The sequence below is a fragment of the Camellia sinensis genome, chromosome 3, assembly GCF_055761805.1.
Source record: "Camellia sinensis isolate YWXY chromosome 3, ASM5576180v1, whole genome shotgun sequence".
NCBI classification, from domain to species: Eukaryota; Viridiplantae; Streptophyta; class Magnoliopsida; order Ericales; family Theaceae; genus Camellia; species Camellia sinensis.
The window spans coordinates 3,771,057-3,798,976 of record NC_138963.1 but is presented as its reverse complement, the minus strand read 5'-3'; the positions used below and the strand labels follow the sequence as shown (position 1 = coordinate 3,798,976).

The window sequence follows — 27,920 nt, the reverse complement described above, 5'->3', positions numbered from 1 at the left end:
AGGATCCGAATATGTGTCCGAGTGTTCGAACCCAAATGCATGAGAAATGGAAAGTAAACGCCATAATTACATATCTTCCTTGATGCAAGAGGGTCCGAATAAGTGTACGAGTGTTCGAACCCTAATGCATGAGAATGGTAAGAAAACACCATATTTACATATCTGCCATCAAGCAAGAGGATCCGAATATGTGTCCGAGTGTTCGAACCCTAATGCATGACAAATGGTAAGTAAACACCATAATTACATATCTACCATCAAGCAGGAGAGTCCGAATTAGTATCCAAGTGTTCAAACCCTAATGCATGAGAAATAGAAAGTGAACACGATAATTACATACCTGCCACGACCCAAGACGATCTGAATAAGTGCCAGAGTGTTCGAACCCAAATGCTTGAGAAATGGTAAGTAAACACCATAATCACATTTATGTCATCATGCAAGGGAGTTCGAATATGTGTCCGAGTATTCGAACCCTAATGCATGAGAAATGAAAAGTAAACACTATAATTACATATTTGCCATGATGCAAGACGGTCCGAATAAGTGTCTAAATGTTCAAACCCAAATGCTTGAGAAGTGGAAAGTAAATAGCGTAATTACATATATACCATGATGCAAGAGGGTCCGAATAAGTATCCGAGTGTTCGAACCCTAATGCGTAAGATATGGTAAGTAAACACCATAATTAAATATCAATCATCATGCATGAGGATCCAAATAAGTGTTTGAGTGCTCGAACGCTAATGCATGAGAATTGAAAAGTAAACACCATAATTACATATCTGCCCTGATGCAAGACGGTCTGAATAAGTGTCTGAGTGTTCAAACCTTAATGCATGAGGAGTGGAAAGTAAACAGCATAATTACATATCTACCATGATGCAAGACGGTCCGAATAAGTGTCCGAGTGTTCGAACCCTAATGCATGAGAAATGGTAAGTAAACATCATAATTAAATATCTGCCATCATGCATGAGCATCCGAATAAGTGTTTGAGTGCTCGAAGCCTAATGCATGAGAAATGGACAGTAAACACCATAATTACATATCAGCCATCATCTAAGATGGCTCTAGTAATGGTTCGACTGTTCGAAGACTAATGCATGAGAACTGGTAAGAAAACACCATCTTTACATATCTGCCATCATGCAAGAGGATCCGAATATGTGTTAGAGTGTTCGAAGCCTAATGCGTGACAAATGGTAAGCAAACACCACAATTGCATTTCTACCATCATGCAAGAGGGTCCGAATAAGTGTCCGAGTGTTTGAACCCTAATGCTTGAGAAATGGCAACTAAACAGCATAATTACATATTTGCCATCATGTAAGAGTGTCCGAATAAGTGGCCGAGTGTTTAAACCCTAATGCACGAGAAACGGAAAATAAACACCATAATTACATATCTGCCATGATGCAAAAAGGTCTGAATAAGTGTCCGAGTATTCGAACCCTAATTCTTGAGAAATGGTGAGTAAACACCATAATTAAATATTTGCCATCATGCAAGAGAGTCCAAATAAGTGTCCGAGTGTTCAAACCTAAATGGATAAGAAATGAAAAGTAAAGGCCATAATTACATATCTTCCTTGGTGCAAGAGGGTCCGAATAAGTGTCCGAGTGTTCGAACCCTAATGCATGAGAAATGGTAAGAAAACACCATATTTTCATATCTGCCATCAAGCAAGAGGATCCGAATATGTGTCCGAGTGATCAAGCCCAAATGCATGACAAACGGTAAGTAAACACCACAATTACTTATCTACCATCATGCCAGAGAGTCTGAATTAGTGTCTGAGTGTTCAAACCCTAATGCATGAGAAATGGAAAGTAAATGCCATAATTACATATCTGCCATGATGCATGACTGTCCGAATAAGCGTCAGAGTGTTCGAACCATAATGCATGAAAAATGGTAAGTAAACACCATATTTACATATCTACCATCAAGCAAGAGGATCCGAATATGTGTCCGAGTGTTCGAACCCAAATGCATGAGAAATGGAAAGTAAACGCCATAATTACATATCTTCCTTGATGCAAGAGGGTCCGAATAAGTGTACGAGTGTTCGAACCCTAATGCATGAGAATGGTAAGAAAACACCATATTTACATATCTTCCATCAAGCAAGAGGATCTGAATATGTGTCCGAGTGTTCGAACCCTAATGCATGACAAATGGTAAGTAAACACCATAATTACATATCTACCATCAAGCAGGAGAGTCCGAATTAGTATCCAAGTGTTCAAACCCTAATGCATGAGAAATAGAAAGTGAACACGATAATTACATACCTACCACGACCCAAGACGATCTGAATAAGTGCCAGAGTGTTCGAACCCAAATGCTTGAGAAATGGTAAGTAAACACCATAATCACATTTATGTCATCATGCAAGGGAGTTCGAATATGTGTCCGAGTATTCGAACCCTAATGCATGAGAAATGAAAAGTAAACACTATAATTACATATTTTCCATGATGCAAGACGGTCCGAATAAGTGTCTAAATGTTCAAACCCAAATGCTTGAGAAGTGGAAAGTAAATAGCGTAATTACATATATACCATGATGCAAGAGGGTCCGAATAAGTATCCGAGTGTTCGAACCCTAATGCGTAAGATATGGTAAGTAAACACCATAATTAAATATCAATCATCATGCATGAGGATCCAAATAAGTGTTTGAGTGCTCGAACGCTAATGCATGAGAATTGAAAAGTAAACACCATAATTACATATCTGCCCTGATGCAAGACGGTCTGAATAAGTGTCTGAGTGTTCAAACCTTAATGCATGAGGAGTGGAAAGTAAACAGCATAATTACATATCTACCATGATGCAAGACGGTCCGAATAAGTGTCCGAGTGTTCGAACCCTAATGCATGAGAAATGGTAAGTAAACATCATAATTAAATATCTGCCATCATGCATGAGCATCCGAATAAGTGTTTGAGTGCTCGAAGCCTAATGCATGAGAAATGGACAGTAAACACCATAATTACATATCAGCCATCATCTAAGATGGCTCTAGTAATGGTTCGACTGTTCGAAGACTAATGCATGAGAACTGGTAAGAAAACACCATCTTTACATATCTGCCATCATGCAAGAGGATCCGAATATGTGTTAGAGTGTTCGAAGCCTAATGCGTGACAAATGGTAAGTAAACACCACAATTGCATTTCTACCATCATGCAAGAGGGTCCGAATAAGTGTCCGAGTGTTCGAACCCTAATGCATGAGAAATGGAAAGTAAACCACATAATTACATAACTGCCATGATCCAGGACAGTCCGAATAATGGTCCGAGTGTTCGAGCCCTAATACATGAGAAATGGTAAGTAAATACCATAATTGCATATCTGCCATCATGCAAGAGGGTCTGAATAAGTGTCCGAGTGTTCGAACCCTAATGCATGAGAATTGGTAAGTAAACACCATAATTACATATCTGCCACCATTCAAGAGAGTCAGAGTAAGTGACCGAGTATTCAAACCCTAATGCATGAGAAATTGAAAATAAACAACATAATTACATATCTGCCACGATGCAAGAGGGCCCAAATAAGTGTCCGTGTGTTCGAATCTAAATGCATGTGTAGGCGTCCCCGAACGCCCCGGGAGGGTTAAGTCCCGTTCTGTTCATTTGGGGTCACTACAGCTCGAACTCTTAAAACTCACGGTTCTAAGTCTGAACCAAAGAGTCCAAATCCGGCAAATCGTTTTAAGAAAACAGATTTTTGAAAGAAGTGCCAAACATGGACTGCTTTGCCAGATACAGAGTCGCCACCTAAATATTTTATTTTGGGAAATTTAGGAAACCCTGACTCGGTGCCAAAAGGCCACGTGTCCGTCATTACCAAAGTTGCCTCGGCTCGGGAACTTGGGTACGATTGGGGAAGGTCACTTCGTGAGCACCCCCGCTCGCCCGGTCATAGACCGGCCTCTACTAACCATGATGTCTATTTTTGAAAACATTGTATGTTCTTATTCCGGTTTATTAGCCTAGGTTACTATGTGATGCGCGCAGCATACAAGTATAGACTGGATCGCCTGAATTGGAACAAAACATTTCTTGTTTGTTTTTGAAGATGGTTTGCTACCCGCAGGTAGGCTTGAAACATTTGATGATTTATTCCAATTCAGATAACCCAACCTTCACCCACAGGCATTCAGGCAGTTATATCAGATAAGCACATAGCCTCATGGTAAGCATGCTATTCATGGCAGTCACTCACACGCATGCAAGGATGCTAAAGCATAAAACTTACCGAGTACTCCAAGCCAAAATAGAAACTCATTAGAAATCATGCATGATCCTAATTATACAGAAATGCCTAATGCAACACATGCAGAAATGCAACTATAGCAGGCTCGGCTATTCTAAGATGGCATATGGAATGCTACAACTAACATGTATTCAATTTGGAATTGAAATACAAATGCAGTTAGTATGATGCGCCGAGCCCAGTGCATGCAAAACTAATGAATGAATGCAAACATGCTGTCATACTGTATGCTAATTTAAATATGCCCTAATCTGACCATCATAAGCAGGTAAATAAAAGGGAGAAAGACGTGGGGTTGGAAGACATACATCACACTCACGCACACTTATTACAGTTGTGCCCTCGCGCAGAGGGTCCGAATAAATAATACAGTCCAAATATTACAGTCCCGAATAAAAGAATATTACAGTCCAAAATATTACAAAATCCTAATTAATTAACAAATTAACTAAGAAAGCTGTAAAACTGGCGTGCAAGCCAGGGACTGTCATGCTTCTGATGGATGATGCATGTCCGGGTTGCCTTGCGCCGAAATCCACCGGAATGCCCCAATTAGCCTCTGTTTACACCTGTTCTTGAAATGCGTGCCAAGCCCCAAAAAGTTGCTGATTCTTCGTTTTGCTGCAACAGAGAGCAGGAAAGGGGCATAGCAATGTATTTGCACAGATATATGCATGTCTCGATCCTCGTGCCACCAATCACGCATACCGAGGCATGATGGCCGAGGAGTCGAAATGCACAACTCAATATAGGATGAATGCACATGAAAATACAGCTAAAACCTAACTCCATCATGGATAATCCGGAGTCTCGGTGATTGGGGAATTGAGACACATTCCGTCACTCGGAGTACGAAATGTACCTCGTTTCCCGTGCCCGGGCTAACTCCTATTCCGGACACGATGCAATATGCATGATATGCATGAAATGCAACTAAGATACAATCCTAACATACACAATACTATGGAATGACATGCCTCGAAATGCGTGCACACGGACACGCAAACTGAGAAAATGACAGAATGTGATCTAAGATACAACCTAGTATGCACTATGCTATGAAAATGAGATGCCTCGAAGTGCGTGCACACGGGCACGCAAACCGAGAAAATGACAGAATGCAATCTAAGATACAACCTAGTATGCACTATGCTATGAAAATGAGATGCCTCGAAATGCGTGCACACGGGCACGCAAACCGAGAAAATGACAGAATGCAATCTAAGATACAACCTAGTATGCACTATGCTATGAAAATGAGATGCCTCAAAGTGCGTGCACACGGACACGCAAATCGAGAAAATGACAGAATGCAATCTAAGATACAACCTAGTATGCACTATGCTATGAAAATGAGATGCCTGGAAGTGCGTGCACACGGGCACGCAAACCAAGAAAATGATAGAATGCAATGCAAGTGACTAAAATGGCAGGGAAAAGGTAACATGGACTTATACTATCATGAGAGAGCCTCAGCCACACTCACATAAGAAGCCATTTGATGAAAATGAAGTGCCTCGAAATGCGTGCACACGGGCACGCAAATCGAGGCAATGGCATACGCAATGCAAATGACATGGAAACATGATATGGGCTTATACCAACATGAGTGAGCCTCAGCCACACTCACATAGGATGCCGGCGGATGAAAAATGAAGTGCCTCGAAATGCGTGCACACGGGCACGCAAACCGAGGCGATGGCATACACAATGCGAATGACATGGAAACATGATATGGGCTTATACCAACATGAGTGAGCCTCAGCCACACTCACATAGGATGCCGGCGGATAAAAATGAAGTGCCTCGAAATGCGTGCACACGGGCACGCAAACCGAGGCGATGATAGAATGCGATGAAATGAAATGAAAACATGATATGGGCTTATACCAACATGAGTGAGCCTCAGCCACACTCACATAGGATGCCGATGGATGAAAAATGAAGTGCCTCGAAATGCGTGCACACGGGCACGCAAACCGAGGCGATGGCATACACAATGCGAATGACATGGAATGATATGCAATCATTCTAATGGAATTTCAGCAATGAAATATGGGGTAAAACAGTCCCGAAATGAGGCGAAATGACATGAAATGCATGGAATTGTCCCGAAATGCGAATTTAGGCACCCAGAATGGCCTATAGCTATGCCAAACATGCGCAATATGGACATGCAATGCAAAGACAGAAGCTAGACAGTCCCAAAAAAGGCATTTTCACAGTTATAAACATGGCCAAACAGCAAGCATAGGTAGGGCAAAAATGGCATGCAAGAATAGGGGCGAAGAGAGGGGTAATGAAGCAAGTGATATAAGAAAAATCCAAACTGAAAAAATTCCTTCTACAACATTGAAGAGGGACCAAAAATATGAATATTTTCAGAACTGTAAAATGGCCAAAACAGTATACAAACATGATAGAAATGCGATGCAAAATGAGGCTCAAAAGTGGCTATAACATGAGGTATACAAAATAATCACCAAAAAGCCAAAGACCCTTAATAAAACATTTAGAATGGGCCAAAATAGGACTATTTCCAGAACTGTAAAATGGCCAAAAACAAAAGCATGGTAGGCTAACTAAACATGCAAGAATGGGGAATAAAAGAGAGATATAACATGAAGTGGCATATGGAGGTCCCAAACCATGAAAGGACCAAAATGAAACATGAAGAATGGACCAAAATAAGCACTTTTTCAGAACTATAAAATGGCCAAAAACAAAAGCATGGTAGGCTGCCATTGCATGCAAGAATGGGGAAGAAAAGAGGAGTATAAAGGTAGGTATAACATGGAAGTCCCAAATGGTGTTGAGCCCTTCTTCAGTGTTGAAGAGGGGCTCAAAATAAGCCTAACATCAGTTTACAACATGCTCAAAAACAGATTACTCATGGGACAAAAATAGCATGCAAGATTATGACATATAAGAGGATCAATGAAGCAAGTGCATCATGGAGGGCTCAAACAGGGTTGAACCCTTAATGAAAAGTGAAAATGAACTCAAAAGAGGGCCCTTTTCAGTAAGGTCCGGAGCTTGAAACAAAAAGCAAGTGGGGCTTACAAATGGATCAAGAAAAAGGGTCAAAGAGGAGAAAAGTTACTCACCCTTGAAGACTAAAACTTTTGTTGCTTCTTGGACCAATTTGCAGCTCCTTTATCCTTTGAGAAGCTCTCCTTGTTGCTGGAAATGAGGTGGTGGTGGTAGAGCTTGGTGGTGTAGAAGAAATGGTGCTTAGGGACTTGGAGATTTTCAAGGAAATGAGAGGTATAGAGATGGAGTTGTGTATGGAGGCTTGAAGACCAAATTTTCTAACCCCAACAAATGATCTAGCTTGCTTCTTATAAGGGCCAAAGAGGGGGTGTAAAGGTGGGGGAAAAGGAGACAAACTTTCCTCCACAAAATATCCCCCGGATAAAGATCTTTTCTGGGGGATAAAGCTCCACAGCTGTAAAGTGCATAGTGCAAGGAGCTCGGTCGGCCTGGTACTTTTGCTCCAGGTGGCCGGCCGGCCACACCCCCTAGCCGGCCGGCTAGGGGTCAAAAGGGTCAAATTGATTTTCTGGCCGGCCACCAACTGATGGTGTCTTCCTGTGTGTGTACATCACAACCCTGTGGTTAAAAGTCCAAGAAAGTGGGTCCAAGGGGTTCAACATTAGCTCGGAAAGAGGGGTTCAAAAGGGTCAGGTGGAATTACTGGCCGGCCACGAACTTTTAGGGTCCTCTCATGTGTGTACATCACAAATATGTGGTTCAAAGTTCGAGAAAAAGGGTCCAAGGCGTTCAACATTAGCCCGGAAGGAGGGGGTCAAAAGGGTCAAGTAACACTAATGGCCGGCCACCAACTTTTAGGGTCCTCCTATGTGTGTACATCACAAATATGTGGTTCAAAGTTCGAGAAAAAGGGTCCAAGGTGTTCAACATTAGCCCGGAAGTGCGAAAAACGGGCGCCGGAGGGCGTCGGCGGATGTATAACTGGTTGCTGCAACAATTGCTAGCCTCCCACCCTTCAGTGACCTCCCCGGTGATAAAACAGAGGTACCTGCCAAAAATGAACGAAAACCATTGCAAAACGAAAGTTCGGAGGCCAAAACACGCAGTTCGGGGTCCCGAAAATGGGCTGTTAAACATCAAAAGTGGCATTTGGCCACGAAGTGGGTTTCTCAGACCCCAGTGTCCCTTGAAAGGGAGAAAATAAGATGTATGCCAAAATTTAGAGCAAAAGGAGATGGTTAAGCGGTCCCGAACCGAGGCACACGGCCTGACGGTCCCGAAAACCGGAAACCAGGCTCCGAAATGGGCAAAATGGCCTACGGCCACCAAATGCAGCCCACGGCCACTGAGAGATGGTCTACGGGACCTCTCCCTCCCCTCAGGAAAAGAAACAAAGAAAATCGAGCCTGGTTCGCAAACCGAGGCAAAGCACAGAAGAGGGTTCGGAAGTCCGGAGGCAGGGCTCACGGCCGCGACTCCGAAACTTCTGAACGAGCACATTATGCAATATCACCAAGTGCTCAACTGGTGACGTCTGAGTCTCAAGGTCGGTCAAAAATGGGGTGTCTACAGTTGCCCCTCTTTGACAGAACTCGAAAGTCACAAGTGACGGGAGTGAATGTCAAAGCCCAGAGACGACCCATTTTTGACAAGGCCGAAGACTTAGAGAAACATACGGGATAAACAGAGATGTGCCCGCAGGCATGCCCGCAGGCAGGGGGCAAAATGCAAATGATATGCAAGAAGCCGAACATAACTCAATGATCATGCAAATGCAGCAAGCTGTAATGAAGCAAGTATTCGCAAATAGATGCAACAGTTTTAAGCAAGAATGCAAAGCAACAACTACATTTCATGCAGTTAAGAATGCGGAGGATTATTCAATCCCCGCCACGTCTCACACGGAGAAGATACGATACCTGCGCGATTCGTCTGGTCGCACTAGCCTCAATTGAACCGTACATACAATATCGTGCCTGCAAAAGAGAGAAATTCCAACAAGTACAACATGCTACCAACATATATTTAATGTGATTCCGAAAGTTCGACACACGCAGTGCCGGTGAGTGTATGCATCGCAATGCAAGAGTGAAACATGCGTGACAACGTATGCTCAAACATAGAGGTATGCCAATATCAAGAAATGTGCATGTTAATGCAGGTATGCTCATGAGAATGCAAGATAATGTGACACGAGCATGAATCAGGGTGCCCGTTTGTCATGAAACAACGAGTACGGAAACGCGTGTTTCGGCGAAGGTAACTCAATTACGGCCTCCGACCCACTTCCTGGAAGGGCTACAACTCATTCAAAAAGGATACACTTTGATTTCGATGAATGATGATGAGACATACATCAGAACTTGAAGCTGAAGTCCCGGCGGAGCTATTTCGCGACCGGAAGTGTACTTTTCTTGAACTTTTTCAGGTCCCGGGAACTCCGATCTTCCTCAAAATTTGCAGAGAGCTAGGTGGGCATGTGGGGGACATGGCCGGCCGTTTATCTTCCCAAGGGGAGGTGGCCAACCGGTTTCCCATAAAGCAAATAGCTGGCCGGCCATTTCTCCAAAAAGCAGATAGCTGGCCGGCTAGAAAAAGTAGCTGGCCGGCCATATGCCCAAATCCGGGGGCTTTTTGGTCTTTTCACCTCCTTTCTTTCATGCTTCTTCAACCAAGACCTTGAGCCTATATAAGGCAGCCGAGGCCTCTCCCTTTCTTGCCTCCTACAACATTTTCTTCTCCAGATCTGAGTTTCATACGCGTTTTCCAACGCCCCGTGCAAATTGTTTCCGCAAAAACATTCAGTTTCAAGCACTTTGAAGCGATTAAATTCCGGCTTCGGAGCTTCTTTTTGCATTTTCGCCACTTGAGGTAAGTTTGTCTCAATATTTGGAAGATTTTCTCGGGAGTTGACTTTTGTTGACTTTTTATTTCCCGAGAGTTGACTTTTGTTGACTTTTTCCAATTTTGGCTCATTTTCGCTCATTTTTGCTCCTTTTGCAGATCTTCCGAAAATGGCGGGTAATTCTCCCCACGGCGGAGGTTTTCCAGGTGCCGGAGATGATTTCGATCCCATGACTCTACCCCCGAGGACCCGACCTTTTATTCCCGGGAGGTACCGTCTGCCAGCACATGTCCTCCCTCGTGCTGTCTTCCGTCACTTTACTAGCTTTGACGAGCGAGCACCCGGGGATCTGCTTCTCCGAGAGCCGGAGCATCACCTCTCTCATGAGGCCCGAGAGGTATTTACTTCATTTCCTGTATTTTCCCTAGATTTCGCACCTTTGCCATGCTTGAACATGCAGTTTAGCTTATGACATAGTACTTTGCTTGCATTCTGAACATGTAGTTTCAACACTTGAATTTCCAAACACTCGGCTCATTAATTAATTGCGAATGCACAGTACACATTAGTTAAGAGGCGAACACACGGCTCAAACACTGATTTGTCGAACACACAGCCCGAATTCGAAAGTTGAACACGCAGCCCAAACTTCAAATTTTCTGAACACGCAGCCCAGATTAGATAGTGAACACACAGCCCACCCTAGTTGAAATTTGAACACGCAGCCCAAACTTTAAATTTTCCGAACACGCAGCCCAGATTAGAGTAGTGAACACGCAGCCCACGCTAGTTGAAATTTGAACACGCAGCCCAAACTTCAAATTTTCTGAACACGCAGCCCAGATAAATAGTGAACACGCAGCCCACACTGATTGAAAGTTGAACACGCAGCCCAAACTTCAAATTTTCTGAACATGCAGCCCAGATTAAATAGTGAACACGCAGCCCACACTGATAAAAAGTTGAACACGCAGCCCAAACTTCAAATTTTCTGAACACGCAGCCCAGATTAAATAGTGAACACGCAGCCCACACTGATAGAAAGTTGAACACGCAGCCCAAACTTCAAATTTTCTGAACACGCAGCCCAGATTAATTAGTGAACACGCAGCCCACACTGATAGAAAGTTGAACACGCAGCCCAAACTTCAAATTTTCTGAACACGCAGCCCAGATTAATTAGTGAACACGCAGCCCACACTGATAGAAAGTTGAACACGCAGCCCAAACTTCAAATTTTCTGAACACGCAGCCCAGATTAATTAGTGAACACGCAGCCCACACTGATAGAAAGTTGAACACTCAGCCCAAACTTCAAATTTTCTGAACACGCAGCCCAGATTAAATAGTGAACACGCAGCCCACACTGATAGAAAGTTGAACACGCAGCCCAAACTTCAAATTTTCTGAACACGCAGCCCAGATTAAATAGTGAACACGCAGCCCACATTTTACATTTTCTGAACACACAGCCCCGATTAGATAGTGAACACGTAGCCCACACTGATAGAAAGTTGAACACGCAGCCCAAACTTCAAATTTTCTGAACATGCAGCCCAGATTAAATAGTGAACACGCAGCCCACACCGATAGAAAGTTGAACATGCAGCCCAAACTTTACATTTTCTAAACACACAGCCCAGATTAAATAGTGAACACGCAGCCCACACTGATAGAAAGTTGAACACGCAGCCCAAACTTTAAATTTTCCGAACACGCAGCCCAGATTAGAATTTGCATGTAGCTTATTTCACTTCATCGGCATACAGCCCATTTCATTCCATTGGCACGCAACCCAGTTCATCTCATTGGCACACAGCCCAGTTCATTTCATCGGCACACAGCCCATTCATTTCATCGGCACACAGCCCAGTTCATTTCATCGGCACACAGCCCAGTCATTTCATTATTGACACATGTATTCATTCTGAATGCAGGTTGGTTCCCGCAGTGTGCGGGGGTATGGTTCCATCATCGCGCGGGATTGGTATGCCAAGCTCCCGGAGGCCGTCCGAGATTTAGTAGATTTGGCAGGATTCGGGCCCTTCTACATCGGGTTGTCACGTTGTCCTTCCAGGAGGACACTGATGGCAGCCTTGGTAGAGAGATGGTGGGACACCACCAACTCCTTTCATTTCTCTGCTACCGGGGACATGACCATGACGCCTTTTGACTTCGCTGTATTGACTGGCTTAGACATAGGAGGTTGGTCCATCCCCTATGATGAGGATATGGGCGAGTGGGAGGCCGCTTGGATGTATCTATTGGGGGCTCGCCCGCCCGTTGACAGGGTTTCTGGGAGAGTCCGATACACTTGGTTCTCTTCCCACTTCCGGCGGGCGGATATGGTGCCCGAGACTCCTAAGGAGACGGAGCAGTACGCCCGTGGTTTCCTTATGTTCCTCTTCGGGACTACCCTGTTCGCCGATAGAGGGAACACAGTCGGGCTATACTTGCTGAGCGCTCTGGTTGACCTATCACAGGTCAGTAGATATGACTGGGGTGGCGCCGGCCTGGCTACCCTTTCCTTTTATATGAGCGCGACCTACCGTGGGCGGGGCGATTTACTTGGCGGCTACTGGAGAGCCTGGGAGGTACTTTTCTGTCCTCTTGATTTACATTTCTGCTTCTCATTACTTGTACATTGCACACACAGCGCACTTTCACAGTCTGTATTTTGCTCTCAGCATTTCGTACTTACATTCTGCACTGCTTTTCTCAGCTATGGGTCTATGTATACTTCCCATCATTAGCCCCAGAGTTGGAGGTGGCAGGGGTTCTCATGACCCCATACTCACTGGTGTTCGAGGGCCCACACCAGCCGAGACCTCGAGAGACCCTCCTTAACCTGCGACAGTACTTTGACACTGTGCGACATTCAGAGGTACCTCAGAACTTTCAGTTCCTTTCATTCTCATCTTTGATTTGCTCTGTATATTCTCGATTTCTGATTGGTTTATGCATTTATCATCCCCAGATCACATGGCAGCCCTGGGTGTCCCTGGGTGATGGTCTCCGACTTCAGTATACCGGAGGGTCGGACATCTCCCAGTATAGGGTCCTGCTCGAAGGACCGGTTGGCAGGGTATGGTTCCTGGGGGAACGCTTTCTACGCCAGGTATGGGGGTATCTTTCTCAGGATCCTCCCGCAATACCCCCAGCCAGTATGCGGACCGCTGACAGGCTCTCTTACTCGGAGGTAGTCGGCACCATGCTGGGTAGGGATGCTTTGCCATATATTGAGGAGGGGGACTACGCCACTTACCGTCACATATATTTGATGCCTCCATTGACGGGAGCTCGTATCCCGATGATGAGGCCTGCCGGTATGTCATCCTCGGGCCAGGCTCGGGCTCGGGCTGCAGACGCCCCTTCTACTAGCAGGGCTGGTACATCTAGAGGTGGGAGTAGACCGGTTCCTCCGACTCCGTCGACTTATCCTCATCCTGGATGGCTAGATATGCCGACTGAGTTGATGGCGTGGCAGTATGGGGCTATCTCTCCGACTCCGATCCCGCTAGAGCCTCCGATGCCCAGTGATCGATACGCCATTGATCCTGACTCACCGCCGGTATGCTCCACTGTTTTTCATTCATCAGTCAGATGTTTAGACACTCTTTTGTTCACTGATGATTATGAGCTCATTTTTGCAGCCATCGCGAGGGTACATGGAGGAGGTGGTTGGACTGGTGGCCACACTCGAGGGCATGGTCCTGCGTAGGGAGGCACAGTTGTCTGTCGCGGGCATTCAGGTACCCTTCAGGTTTCTGGCATTTATCATACTTCTGATGACATGCTGATTTCTACTGCATCGATAGACTACTTGTGTAGAGCACATCTGACACACACCCCACTTGTACACTGTATTTACATGCACCCACTTCATGTAGCCTTTGCTTGTATCTGCATCTGATGTATATATTTGGACTGATGTATTTGAATTGAACTCTTTGTTTTTAGATGCCTTCATGGTCCGGTCAGCCGCAGGCCAGGCCACCTGGGCCTCCTTGGGGAGCTGGGCCATCTGGGCCTTTTCAGGGAGTTGGGTCACCCGGGCCTTTTCAGGGGGCGGGGTCATCTCGGCCTTCCCGAGGAGCCGGGCCATCTAGGCCTTTTCGAGGAGCTCGAGGAGGGCCTGTCCGCAGACGCAGGGCTCACGTTGTGGAAGTGGAGCCTGATGAGGAGGAGGAGGATGTTGAGGAGGAGGAGGAGGCTACCGATCGTCAGTCAGAGACATCTGCTGAGGAGGGGGGCTCCGGTTTTGGTTCGGGGAACAGAGGTGAGGCTGAGGGGGATCCTGAGGATGACAGTTCCGACTCAGATGATGATGATGGTGCGGAGGTTGTCCCGCAAAAGAGGATGAGGAGTGCTTCTCGTTCCCGTTCCCGAGGACTTTGATGCTGTTGTTTCCTGCTTTATTTTTCTTTTTGCTAGTAGTTTTTAGCACTTTGCACATTGTTAGGCAGTTTTATTTTGTGTAAAACTTGTACCTTTGTTTGTTGTAAAGTATGATGGAATGAAATAGCTTTTGAAAAGGTGTTTGTATTTTAAACTTTTAGCATCGTATCGCATCATTTTATTTTGCACAAAAAAGAAATTGAATGGGAATGTGCATTGTGTAATCACCAAGTCAGGTAGTGAACCGACGCAACAAACTAAACAACTCAACTTACTAAGATATAACAGAACCTTAGGAATTTTACAACTCGATAAGCAAAATGCAACAACATTAACAACGCAAATAAACAAGACTTTAACAAAGATTGCTTAAACAGAGAGCAATGACTTAAAAACTCGAAACACGTCCGCTCGACAAACAACTCGAAAAACAACAACTCGATAAACAAAACTCAACCACAACAAAGTGTACTTCTGACGATCTGGGCATCGGAATGCATCCGAAACGGAGGGAGATGAAGGCCTTTGACTTTCCCGTTGCATGGAAATGCTTGGAACTTTTCCTCGAAGGGTAAAACAGGGCCAAGGAGATATACTGCAGTATTGCCAGCCACCTTGGGGAGCCGGCCGGCCAATTTTATGGAGAGAGACAGCTGGCCGGCCATTTTGGTAAAAAGTAAATGGCTGGCCAGCCAGAAAAGGTGGCCGGCCGGCCATTTGGTCCTGCAGCCACCAGATTTTTGACACGTGTCCCCGTGAATAGTGTTTTTCCCTCTATAAAAGCCTCAACTTCGGGAACATTCATTTCATCTTAGTTTTAGACAAAGATGGAGGCATTTCTTGCGAAAAATGTCACATCTTGGATTTCTTCTCTAGATGGCTCGAAAAAGCTGAATTTCCGGGGTTTCGGCTTGAATGCACTATTCACGCTGAGCCGTACTCCGCTACATCTCCCTTTTCTCCATGCCGCGGCAAGGTTCTGGAATCCAGTGACGCATGTTTTTAGCTTTGGCGGCCAAGAGGTATGTCCCACTTTCGAAGATTTTCAAGTTTTGATGGAGTCTGAATGCTCTGAAGTGATCTTGCCTCAGCTCCGTTTTGGTCACGCCCAGGCTTTAGGGCGGATGTGTGGGCTTACGGCGCACGACGCTCGATCTCTGATCTGCAGTGGAGAACTGGACATCCTCGGCTTGATCCACCGTTTTTCCGACGCCGGTGACCGCAGCAACCATTATTGGCAGGGTTTCCGGCAACACGCCCTCTGCTTGTGTTTGTTGTCTCACTTTCTGCTTTCCTCGGGCTTCGGCGGGGCTAGCATTCGCCTGATTGAAGTCGCCCAAGGCTTGAGAGAAGGAAAGAGCTGTATTGCCATGACCTTGGCCGAGACACTGATGGGTTTAGATTCTGTCTATCGCCGGGAGGCGACTAGGTTTGCCGGGAGTCCACTGCTGTTGCAGGTAATGTTTCCCACCCGACCTTACATATATATTTGCTTGCATCACTCGACCCTCAGGCTCGGTTTTTCTCACAAAACCCTTGTCTTACTTTTCTCTCATCGTACATCTCTCTATTCTTTAATCTCTCATTTTCCATCCCTCCCCTAGGTATGGTTAATGGATAAGTTGCAAGTTGTGGACTCTTGCCCGGCCTATTCAGCTAGAGGCTACTTCTTTCGGCAGCGCCTAGTCAACGCTCTTGACGAAAGGTGGTGGTTCGATTGGATGTGCAATTTGTCCGCGGATGGCATTGCTTGGCGTTGTCCTTGGCTCAACCTCCCGGCAATGAGCTATAGTATGTCCTGGCTGATTGGGATCCAATTGATTGGTCTAACCCACTGCGTATTTTATTTTCTGTTCTGGTTCCTGCGTCAGTTTGGTCATGATCAGACCTGCCCGCCAGAGGGGATTGAGTACCCAGCCGCTTTCCCGGTCTGGGGTGCACAACTTGCCCGATATGCTACAGCATGGAGGACTAGAGAGCTCCTGGCCCCTGCTCCTATTTTCAGTTGCACTTTGTCCGATGAGTGCTTGGATTGGCTCAATGAGGAGGCATAGGTTGGGCCTAGCTTGGCATCAGATGCTCCGTCCAGCTCTGGGAGGGGACGCAGAGATACTTGATTCAACTATGCCCCAAATTTATTGCTTATTAGCATTTTCAAGTGTTCTTTATGAATGTACTAAAAAAAGCAACCTCGATTGTAATGCAAGAGCAGGAGAACTCAGTTTTGAAATCAATAAAATTGAAAGTTGTGGTACTGAAAATTTTCCGCTTTTGGTCCAAAAATGGTCTAAGTTGTAAAAAGATTAATTTGAACAAAGTCAACTTTTATTAAAACTTTTCAAAACTATTTTCGAGGTGGATCAGAACTGGACACGCCGAAAATCTGTCACTGAGATGCACAACCCCAGATCCCTGCAACTGGAAAGTTGCCCCTAGTCTGAAGAACAATGCGGCACTGCAAAGCAACGGAAAGTTGCCCCTTGTCTGAGTAACTTTGCACCGTCGCGGCAACGGAAAGTTGCCCCTAGTTTGAACAGCACTGTACCGGAGATCACGATAAATGCTGATGGATAAAGATGACTGAGATGATCAAAATGGACAGAGTTGATCGGGGAAGAGTTTATGGCTGAACTTCAAGGTGAAGCTGCCTACGTATCCCAAAGATGGGAATCAAGCCTGACGTAGTTCAGGCCAAGGTTCACTCGAGTATTTTCACTCTCCTTTTGCGCTCTAACTTTTGCCAAGGCCGCCCTTTGCGGGTTTTCAACCGTGCGAGCTCAGTTTTTATATTTTCTAATTTTTTGTGCTCTGACTTTTGCCTAGGTCGCCCTTTCGGGTTTTCGGCCTAGCGAGCCTCTCAAGGATAGTATTTCTTCAACTTGTCCATATTGATCGGTTGTGAGAACTCTAAGCCATCTAGATCCATCAGAACCACAGCTCCACCTGACCAGATAGCTTTGATGATGTAAGGACCAGTCCAGTTAGGTTTGAACTTGCCCCTTGGGTCGTGGATGGGAGCTCGGTTGTCTTTGAGCACCAAATCTCCTTCTTTCAGATTCCTGGACTTAATCTTCTTGTTGAAAGCCCGGGCAATTCTGCGTTGATAGCCTTGGATGTGGTACAGTGCTTTCAGTCTTCTTTCATCAAAGAGCATGAGTTCTTCGAATCTGCTTTGCTGCCAATCTACTTCGGCTATCTAGCATTCAGCCAATACTCGTAACGACGGAACCTCAATCTCAATGGGTAGAACAGCCTCCATTCCATAGACCAATGAATATGGAGTTGCTCCAGTAGAAGTTCTGATTGAAGTCCTGTAGCCCCACAGAGCAAATGGCAGCTTGTCTGGCCAATCCCGATAGGTTCCCACCATCTTCTGCAGTATATGCTTGATATTCTTGTTGGCGGCCTCAACTGCTCCGTTGGTCTGTGGCCTGTATGTAGATGACTTATGGAAAGCCACATTGTATTTCTCCAACAAGTCTATCACTTCTTTCTTGAAGTGGGAACCATTATCTGAAATTATCTCGTTTGGTACCCCGTAGCGACAGATGATGTTGTTTCTGATGAATTTTGCGACATGCGACGCCTTCAACACCGCGTATGATCGGGCCTTGACCCACTTTGTGAAATAATCTATCGCTACCAGGATAAACTCATGCCCGTTTGACCCCTTCGGGGTAACAGCTCCGATCACATCAATTTCCCAGACTGAAAAAGGCCACGGCGAAGTCATGTTGTACAGTTTTGACGGCGGGATGTTCATGCGGTTTGCATGAATTTGACACTTGTGGCATCGCCGAACAAAGCTAACACAATCCTCCTCCATGGTTGACCAGTAGTAGCCCTGTCTGAGGATCTTTCTGGCCAGCATTACTCCATTCGTGTGTGCACCTCACTCCCCCCCATGGATGGCTTCCATCAGGCGTTTCGACTCTTCAGCTTCTACACAGAGCTTATGCATTCCCAGATGACCCCTTTTGTACAGTTTTCCCCCGCAGATAATGAACTGAGCAGCCATTCTCCTGACAGCCCTCTTATCCTTGGCATTTGCCCCTGGTGGATATGTCTCCTTTTCCAAGAAGTTCCAGATGTCGTAATACCAGGGGTTGCCGTCTTGAACCTCATCTATGGCGGAAATCGACTCGTATGCCGGCACGAACTTCTGATCAATAATGACTGGACGCATCCGGACTCCGGACGGGATGTCTATCATAGAAGATAGAGTTGCTAGTGAATCTGCAAACCTGTTGTTCTCTCTTACGAGGTGGGTGAAATTTAGCTTCTCAAACCGAGGAATTAACAAATCCAAGGTTTGGTGGTAGATTATCATCCTTTCCTCCTTGACTTTCCAATCTCCTTTTGCTTGAGACACAACAAGGTTTGAGTCCCCAATGACGTCCAACCGTCTTGCCCCTATTTCCAGGGCTGCTTCCAGGCCAGCAATACATGCCTCATACTCTGCTTCATTGTTGGAAACTTTGAACCGGAGCTTGAATGCTAAAGGGATACGGGAATCATCAGGCGCTATCAGCAACACCCCTATCCCATACCCATACTGGTTTGACGCTCCGTCAAAGTACATTGTCCATGTTTCATCTTCAACGTGCAGAATAGCTTCATCTGGGAATAGATACTCAACCGCTTCATCCCCCTCAACCGGGTGGTCGGCAAGGAACTCCGCTACCGCTCTACCTTTTACTGACTTGCGCGTTACATACTTCAAATCAAATTCGGAGAGCAACAGCAGCCAACGAGCTAGCATACCCGTAAGTGCCGGTTTCTCGAAAAGATATTTGATGGGATCCAAACGCGAAACCAACGTTATAGAGTGGGCTAACAGGTAGTGCCGCAGCTTCCTGGTTGCCCATACTAAGGCCAAACAAGCCATCTCCAGCGGTGTATAGCGGGTCTCGTAATCCAGCATCTTTTTGCTCAGATAGTATATGGCCCTTTCCACTTTGTCTTCTGACTCCTGCGCGAGCATGCAGCCCATGGTAGTCTCAGTTACCGAAAGGTACAGTATCAACGGTCTCCCTGGCTCTGGCGGTGACAACACGGGTGGGTTCTGTAGATACTCTTTGATCTGCTCGAAAGCTGCTTGACATCGGCCGTCCCATTGGAATTTCTTTCCTTTCTTCAGAAGACCAAAAAGTGGTTCACAAGTCAAGGTTAATTTAGAAATAAACCGTCTTATGAATTGCACTTTACCCAGAAAGCCTCGCACCTCCTTTTCAGTCCTTGGTGGTGGCATTTCTAAGATGGCCTTGATTTTGGAAGGGTCGACCTCGATGCCCCTTTGTGTAATCAGAAACCCTAGCATCTTCCCTGCTGTAACACCAAACGTGCATTTCTGGGGATTCAGTCGCAGCCGAAACTCTTTGATCCTTTGAAAGAATTTTTGTAAGGCGGTGTAGTGGCCCTCTCTATCTTTGGACTTGACAATCATGTCGTCCACATACACCTCGACCTCCTTATGGATCATATCATGCAATATTGTAGTTGCTGCCCGTTGATACGTAGCTCCAGCATTTTTCAACCCGAATGGCATCACTCTATAACAATATGTCCCCCACGGGGTAGTGAACGCAGTCTTCTCCCGGTCTTCGGGTGCCATTACTATCTGATTATAGCCTGAGAAACCATCCATAAACGAAAGCAAGGTGTGTCCTGCCGTGAAATCCACCAATTCATCAATGTGTGGCAAGGGAAAGTCGTCCTTCGGACTGGCCCTGTTCAAATCTCTGAAGTCTACACAGACCCGAATTCTGCCATCTTTCTTTGGCACCGGAACAATGTTGGCCAACCAAGTTGGGTATTCAGATACCAGCAGGAACCCTGCGTCAATTTGCTTGGTGACCTCTTCCTTAATCTTGAGGGCCTAGTCCGGGCGAATCCTTCTGAGTTTCTGTTTGACAGGGCAGGCCTCGGGATCAAGAGGGATCCGGTGCTGTACAATCTCAGGATCGATTCCAGGCATGTCTTCGTAGGACCACGCGAAAACATCTTTGAAATCTTTTAATAAAGCGACTAAGCGCTCGCGCTCCTCTGAAGACAACGTGGACCCGATCTGGACCAGCCGCGGATCCTTCTCAGTACCAACATTCATAGTAGTGATTTCATCCATTAAAGGTTTAACAAATCTTTCCTGCTCTTGATCAATTAATCGTTGCAAAACTGGGGGAATTTCTTCCTCACTGTTTTCATCAAAATTTTGAAAATCCTGATTTAAGCAATAAATCAAAGGCACAGAAAAATACTCAGAAACCACATCCACATCATTCTCATTAAATATTTCCAAGCCGTCAGATTCCTCTGTTTTAACAGACTCAAAAGAAAATGAAAAAGACGACCTAGACAGGACTGTGGCATCTGGGTTATCACCCCCAAGAATACCGGACTCAGACTCAGTCGAGCTGGAATCTGATTCCGACGCACAAGATTCGGTAGAATCAGATTCCGGCTCACTACCTGACCCGGAACTGCTAGATAAAAAGCCTTCTTCATACTGCCAGATGAGAGAAGGTGCGATAGATGCATCCAAGATCGGCGCTGGAAAGCCCGCAGCTATTTCATCTCCAATCACAGAAACCGAAGAGTTATCCCCCAAGCACTCTTGGCCGATCGGAGGATCTGATAGTAGACTCGCCAGTGCTACCCCCATTTCAAGCTCTGTGCCCTCAGGATCCACTGCTTCACATTGCTCAACCTCAGTTGGTGGGTCTGTCTGCGCTTCGGCAACGTCATCCCCAGATAATTGTATGTCGAAGAAGATTTCAAAACCAGGCACGCGCTTCCCCTCCGCGTTTAGCCATGGCTCCGGGAAGCCGCAGAATGGAAAATCTTCCCCCTCCCAGACGAAACGTCCGTTTAGGGTACCCCAGATGGGCCTGTGCATTAACTCAAATGGCTTCCCGGCCTTCTTTGCTCTGGCCCTTCCGGCCATTTCCTTTCCTTTCCTCACCCAGTCCTCTTTGGTGGGCAGATAACCCAGTCCAAAGGCGTGAGGGTTGTGTGGCACTTCGGCCAACACTGAGACGCCCTTCCGGCCGCTTCTCCCTAATCCCATCCCGGGGGTATGTTTTAGCTTGTTCATGAGGTAGATAGATTGAGCACTAACGTACATACCCTCATTCACAGCCATGACATTCTGCACCACTTGAGCCTCGGCCAAAGTGAACCCCGACAAAAACACATCCTCCGTGCCGTGCTCGATCTCCAAGACGGGTGTGGACACTTCCGGCGGCGGATAGATTGATGAATTCCCAAAAACGATCGCTACCCCCTTCCCGTGAGGGTACTTTAGCATCTGATGTAGAGTGGAAGAGACTGCTTTGACCTGGTGCAACCACGGTCGCCCCAAAAGTAGGTTGAAGGTTGCGGGAACGTCCAAGATATGAAATTCGATGTTGTGTTGTCCTGGACCAACCTTGGTTTGAATTTTAACAGTCCCCATCACTTCTCTGCTGGTATTGTCGTATGCTCTGATCACTTGGGTAGTTGGGACGAAGTCCGCGGGTTTTAACCCGATTGCATATGCCGTTCTGGTCGGGCAGACATTAATCGCAGACCCGGTATCAACAAGTACCATCGGTATCCACTTATCTCTACATTCCACAGAAATATAGAGAGGTTTGTTATGACTTGTGCCCTTAGGCGGTAGTTCCTTGTCCGAAAAGGTTAATGCCGGGGAACCTCCTCCCGGAAAACCAGCCCAACCAGCTGTTCAGGCGTGGTGTCTATAGAGAGTTTGGACTTATCCATAGCAGATAGGACAGCTTCTCTGTGTACTCGTGATGCCATTAGCAGTCCCCAGATGGAGATGTCTGCTTGTATCTTCTTTAACTGTTTCAGCACAGCTTCCTCCTCAATCTGCTTCTCCTTCTGTTTCTCCGCTTCTCTATCTTTCCCGGATGCCTTGGGTTGGTCCAGATGTGGGGGTTTGAAGTACCGCCCACTTCTTGTCATATGGTCAATCTCATCGAGGTACCAAGTGTCATCCGGTTGATTATTTCCCCAGTCTTCATCCGTGTGGGCAAGACATAAGTCATCGTCTTCCCACCACATTCCCTCGGCAGCCAACAGACACCTGTCTGGCTCCGGTTTAGTTGCACTTGCAGTGCTCTCCGTCCCAATGCTCTCAGCATTCTCTATCTTCGTGCACACAGCACTTTCAGTTCCCTCAGGGCCTTTAGCTTTCCTAATTCTCTCAGCCTCCTCAAACTTTTCTCTTTCCAGCTGCATCAGCATAACTGTTTGTTCAACAATTCCTGTATCCATAATGCCCAAATCTCGAGCGGAATTCTTAGCACCGGCGCTCTCCGGCGATACAACTTGACTTTCGGCCATTCCGGCCACAACTGATACTTCTGCCCCTGCCGGGCTCTGTTCTGGTTGGGCTTCCCCCACTGCATCTAGTTGATCCTCGAGCCATCCAGTGGCTTCCGCTGATCCCTCATAATCGTACCAATTGATTGACGCATCCCCCAGTTCCTGGTCATCGAGAAATTGCAGGTTGGCAAGGTCCTCCTCTACGGCTGTCAGATCATCTGCCCATAGCCCAGATTCATCCCCCCGGATCATGCATAGCTCTCATGTCTCTGGCAATTCTATACCTAGCCCAATTCGGCTCGTTGATAGGATGTACTTGCTTGGATCATAGGCTCCCCCAGCAAAATTCTGTCCAATCCCAGATTCAACAATCTCATTCTCTCCCAAAATCTGCCCTGCCCTGTCTTCGACGGTCACCACCATCGGTTCTGGTTGGATTTTGGAGATGTCCACCATGCACAAGAAGTCAGTGCAATCGGGGAGGAGCACCTCCGGCTTGGGTAAGTGGGTGGGCGTAATATAGATGCTAGGATCGTAAGATGCGACCCCAGTCTGGATAAAATTGATTCTATTGGGAGGAGGAGCTTGGTTATGTGGTGGGAGAGGGTTGGTTGTGACATTGGGTTTATCCGGAGGCGCGATCACCTGTTTGTCAATAAGATCTTGGATCTCATGACGCAATCTGTAACAACGGTCGGTGTCGTGACCGTGTTGTTGGTGATATGCGCAGTACTTTGCTGGATCATAAGAGGGGGGGAGTGGATTCGGTAATGGCTTTGGCTCCAGGGGTTTTAAATGATTTTTCCTGATCAATATTCCCAGAACCTTGGTCAGGGGCATATATAGTGTGGTAAAGGTTCTTTGGTCTCGCGGTTGGAATCTGTTGGTTTGTGTGTTGCTTCCGGACGCGCCGGAGAAGGGTGTGGCAGTCATGGGCCTTGGAGGGAGAGGGGGAGTGGTGGTGACCATACTAACTTCCGAGGCTCTCGTATTTGCAGCGCCACTCGGGCCTGCATTGTTGTTGCGGTTGAAGGTCCTCCTCGGTTGTTCTCTGTCATGGTCAAACAAACCTTGTTTCATTGCATCTTCGATTTGCACCCCCATATCATGTAAATCTGCGAAAGTAGGGAAGGGGACTACAATCATTCTCTGCATCAACTTCGGGTGGAGATTGCGCACAATCATCCGGATTTGATCTTTGTCAGTGGGCCTTAAGGTCATCATTGACGCCTTCGCCCTCCATCGGATCACAAAGTCCGAGAAAGTTTCCTTGGGCTCTTGCCTTGTCGTTTCAAGATCACGAGTTGTGATCTCGATCTGAGTGTTGTATGAATATTGTGTGACAAAGGCCTCAGCCATCTCATCCCAATTCTTCTTCACTTCATCTTGTAATTTTGCGTACCAATGGGAGGCCACACCCGACAGGGTTCGGCCGAATAGTGAGAGCTTATGTGGTTGTGTTAGGCCCATTGGCCGCAAGACGTCTGCAAACAGTCGGATATGGACCATGGGGTCGCCGGACCCATCAAAGCGGTCGATTTGTGGCATTTTGAACCTATCGGGGAGTGTTACGGCCTCCTCGGTACATCCATCTTCGATATCCGGCATAGCCTTGACCCCTTGGGATTTCTTGAAGAGCTTCTCCAGTTTGCTCAATTTCAGAGCTGTATGATCAACCTCGACCTCAAATGGAGAGTCCGGGTGATTGGGTGTATGGACCTTGGACAGTTGTGGTGGAAGCGGGGGCGGAGCTGGCCCCGTTGGAAGATTTGTGTCCTCTTACAGATTTTGGATAGTCGGCACAGTATTCTGGGTGTTTGGAGGAGCGTTCTGAACAGCAGGTGCCTGCTCAGGTAATGGGGCTCCTGCCGGAGGAGGAATTTGGTGTGAAGCAGATGCTGTACTCTGTTGTTGCAGTCTGGTAATCAGCTCAGCCTACTGGGTTATAATTTCGGCCTGCAGCTTAGCGAGTTCATCTCGGCGAACGGCATCCTGCTGCATGGCCCGCATGGTTTCCTGCATTTGGCGCATCATTTCCTCAACTCCTATTGGTGCCGTCATACTGTTTCGATTTGGCTGAACTACTGGCAGATCTGTCTCAATGGGGATCTCAATCCAACTGTCCACTGATGGGGGAAACCACTGTACTGGTGATCTCTGTTCAGATACACTGCGCTTTTTCTGCTTCCTTCTGGTAACAGGGGGTAGAGAACGGAACACTGGCTGTCCGTCGATTAGATCCTCAGATCGATGGAGTCGACGACCTCGTGTCCAAAGTTCTTGGGGAATGCCTGCTGGGTTGGAAGCAATCGTGCTAAAACTGACCTAGAAAAAGATAAATAAAGCGAAAAGGAAATAAATAAACAGATAAACGGACAGCACAACAGCTTAAAATAAAATGCATGATACACAGCCGGGCATAATCAACACACAGTCAATAAGCTGAATACACACTGTCCTCAAACACTGATTATTATCCATGTATCACTGTCCCCTAAAACAGAATCTGATACCCGCAGATAGCTGATCCTCAAATACTGGCTGATGCCCGCAGGCCTGATACCCATAATACTGAACTGAAGCCCGCAGGCCTGATGCTGACAATTCTGAACTGATGCCCGCAGGCTTGATACTCAAACTCATATACTAATCTGATGCCCGCAGGCCTGATACTGACAATACTGAACTGAAGCCCGCAGGCTTGATACCCAAACTCATATACTGATACATGCATTCCTGTAGAGACGCACTCTAAAGCACATAACAGATAAGTGAGAGCCAAAACACCCCTATGTTGGGGTAGGATTTCCCTATCCTATTTTGTCAGGAGCTAGGGTTTCACTACGCACACAGCGGTTTCAAACAACCTATAAACGGGTAAGCAACCTGTCCTAATTTGGAATGGTCGCTATGGATCCGAATATGCACTAGGTCGAATGGTCAAAGTGGGTGCCCCGGTAAAATCGGGGTTTGTGTTCCCATACTGGCAGAGGCCACAACCGGTCAGCCTTATGGTCATGCCTTGACAAGACAAGCCTCCGGCAAACCGTTCAGGAATAGCAGATGGCAAACACGGTGTCCTAGGCGCACCAATGCAAATGCAATGCAAAGAAACACACAAGTGTAGTCAAAAACAGATATCAAGAGTTCGAGTCAAGTTCTCTAATTCCCCAGCGGAGTCGCCAGAAACTGTAGGCGTCCCCGAACGCCCCGGGAGGGTAAAGTCCCGTTCTGTTCATTTGGGGTCACTACAGCTCAGACTCTTAAAAGTCACGGTTCTAAGTCTGAACCAAAGAGTCCAAATCCGGCAAATCGTTTTAAGAAAACAGATTTTTGAAAGAAGTGCCAAACATGGACTGCTTTGCCAGATACAGAGTCGCCACCTAAATATTTTATTTTGGGAAATTTAGGAAACCCTGACTCGGTGCCAAAAGGCCACGTGTCCGTCATTACCAAAGTTGCCTCGGCTCGGGAACTTGGGTACGATTGGTGAAGGTCACTTCGTGAGCACCTCCGCTCGCCCGGTCATAGACCGGCCTCTACTAACCATGATGTCTATTTTTGAAAACATTGTATGTTCTTATTCCGGTTTATTAGCCTAGGCCTCTACTAACCATGATGTCTATAGACTGGATCGCCTGAATTGGAACAAAACATTTCTTGTTTGTTTTTGAAGATGGTTTGCTACCCGCAGGTAGGCTTGAAACATTTGATGATTTATTCCAATTCAGATAACCCAACCTTCACCCACAGGCATTCAGGCAGTTATATCAGATAAGCACATAGCCTCATGGTAAGCATGCTATTCATGGCAGTCACTCGCACGCATGCAAGGATGCTAAAGCATAAAACTTACCGAGTACTCCAAGCCAAAATAGAAACTAATTAGAAATCATGCATGATCCTAATTATACAGAAATGCCTAATGCAACACATGCAGAAATGCAACTATAGCAGGCTCGGCTATTCTAAGATGGCATATGGAATGCTACAACTAACATGTATTCAATTTGGAATTGAAATACAAATGCAGTTAGTATGATGCGCCGAGCCCGGTGCATGCAAAACTAATGAATGAATGCAAACATGCTGTCATACTGTATGCTAATTTAAATATGCCCTAATCTGACCATCATAAGCAGGTAAATAAAAGGGAGAAAGACGTGGGGTTGGAAGACATACATCACACTCACGCACACTTATTATAGTTGTGCCCTCGCGCAGAGGGTCCGAATAAATAATACAGTCCAAATATTACAGTCCCGAATAAAAGAATATTACAGTCCAAAATATTACAAAATCCTAATTAATTAACAAATTAACTAAGAAAGTTGTAAAACTGGCGTGCAAGCCAGGGACTGTCTTGCTTATGATGGATGATGCATGTCCGGGTTGCCTTGCGCGGAAATCCACCGGAATGCCCCAATTAGCCTCTGTTTACACCTGTTCTTGAAATGCGTGCCAAGCCCCAAAAAGTTGCTGATTCTTCGTTTTGCTGCAACAGAGAGCAGGAAAGGGGCATAGCAATGTATTTGCACAGATATATGCATGTCTCGATCCTCGTGCCACCAATCACGCATACCGAGGCATGATGGCCGAGGAGTCGAAATGCACAACTCAATATAGGATGAATGCACATGAAAATACAGCTAAAACCTAACTCCATCATGGATAATCCGGAGTGTCGGTGACTGGGGAATTGAGACACATTCCGTCACTCGGAGTACGAAATGTACCTTGTTTCCCGTGCCCGGGCTAACTCCTATTCCGGACACGATGCAATATGCATGATATGCATGAAATGCAACTAAGATACAATCCTAACATACACAATACTATGGAATGACATGCCTCGAAATGCGTGCACACGGACACGCAAACTGAGAAAATGACAGAATGTGATCTAAGATACAACCTAGTATGCACTATGCTATGAAAATGAGATGCCTCGAAGTGCGTGCACACGGGCACGCAAACCGAGAAAATGACAGAATGCAATCTAAGATACAACCTAGTATGCACTATGCTATGAAAATGAGATGCCTCGAAATGCGTGCACACGG

The 27,920-nt window shown here is 46.2% G+C and overlaps 1 protein-coding gene across 1 annotated transcript in view; it reads left to right on the top strand.

Annotated features, from left to right (window-relative positions):
- The first annotated feature begins 13,297 nt into the window (after positions 1-13,297).
- LOC145820868 (uncharacterized) overlaps positions 13,298-27,920 on the top strand; it is a 190,782-nt gene continuing 176,159 nt past the window's right edge. Inside the window, exons 1-3 of the mRNA XM_082917500.1 lie at positions 13,298-13,702; positions 13,785-13,883; positions 14,092-14,353. Coding sequence (XP_082773626.1) covers positions 13,298-13,702; positions 13,785-13,883; positions 14,092-14,353 — 766 coding nt within the window. The remainder of the gene's footprint in view (positions 13,703-13,784; positions 13,884-14,091; positions 14,354-27,920) is intronic.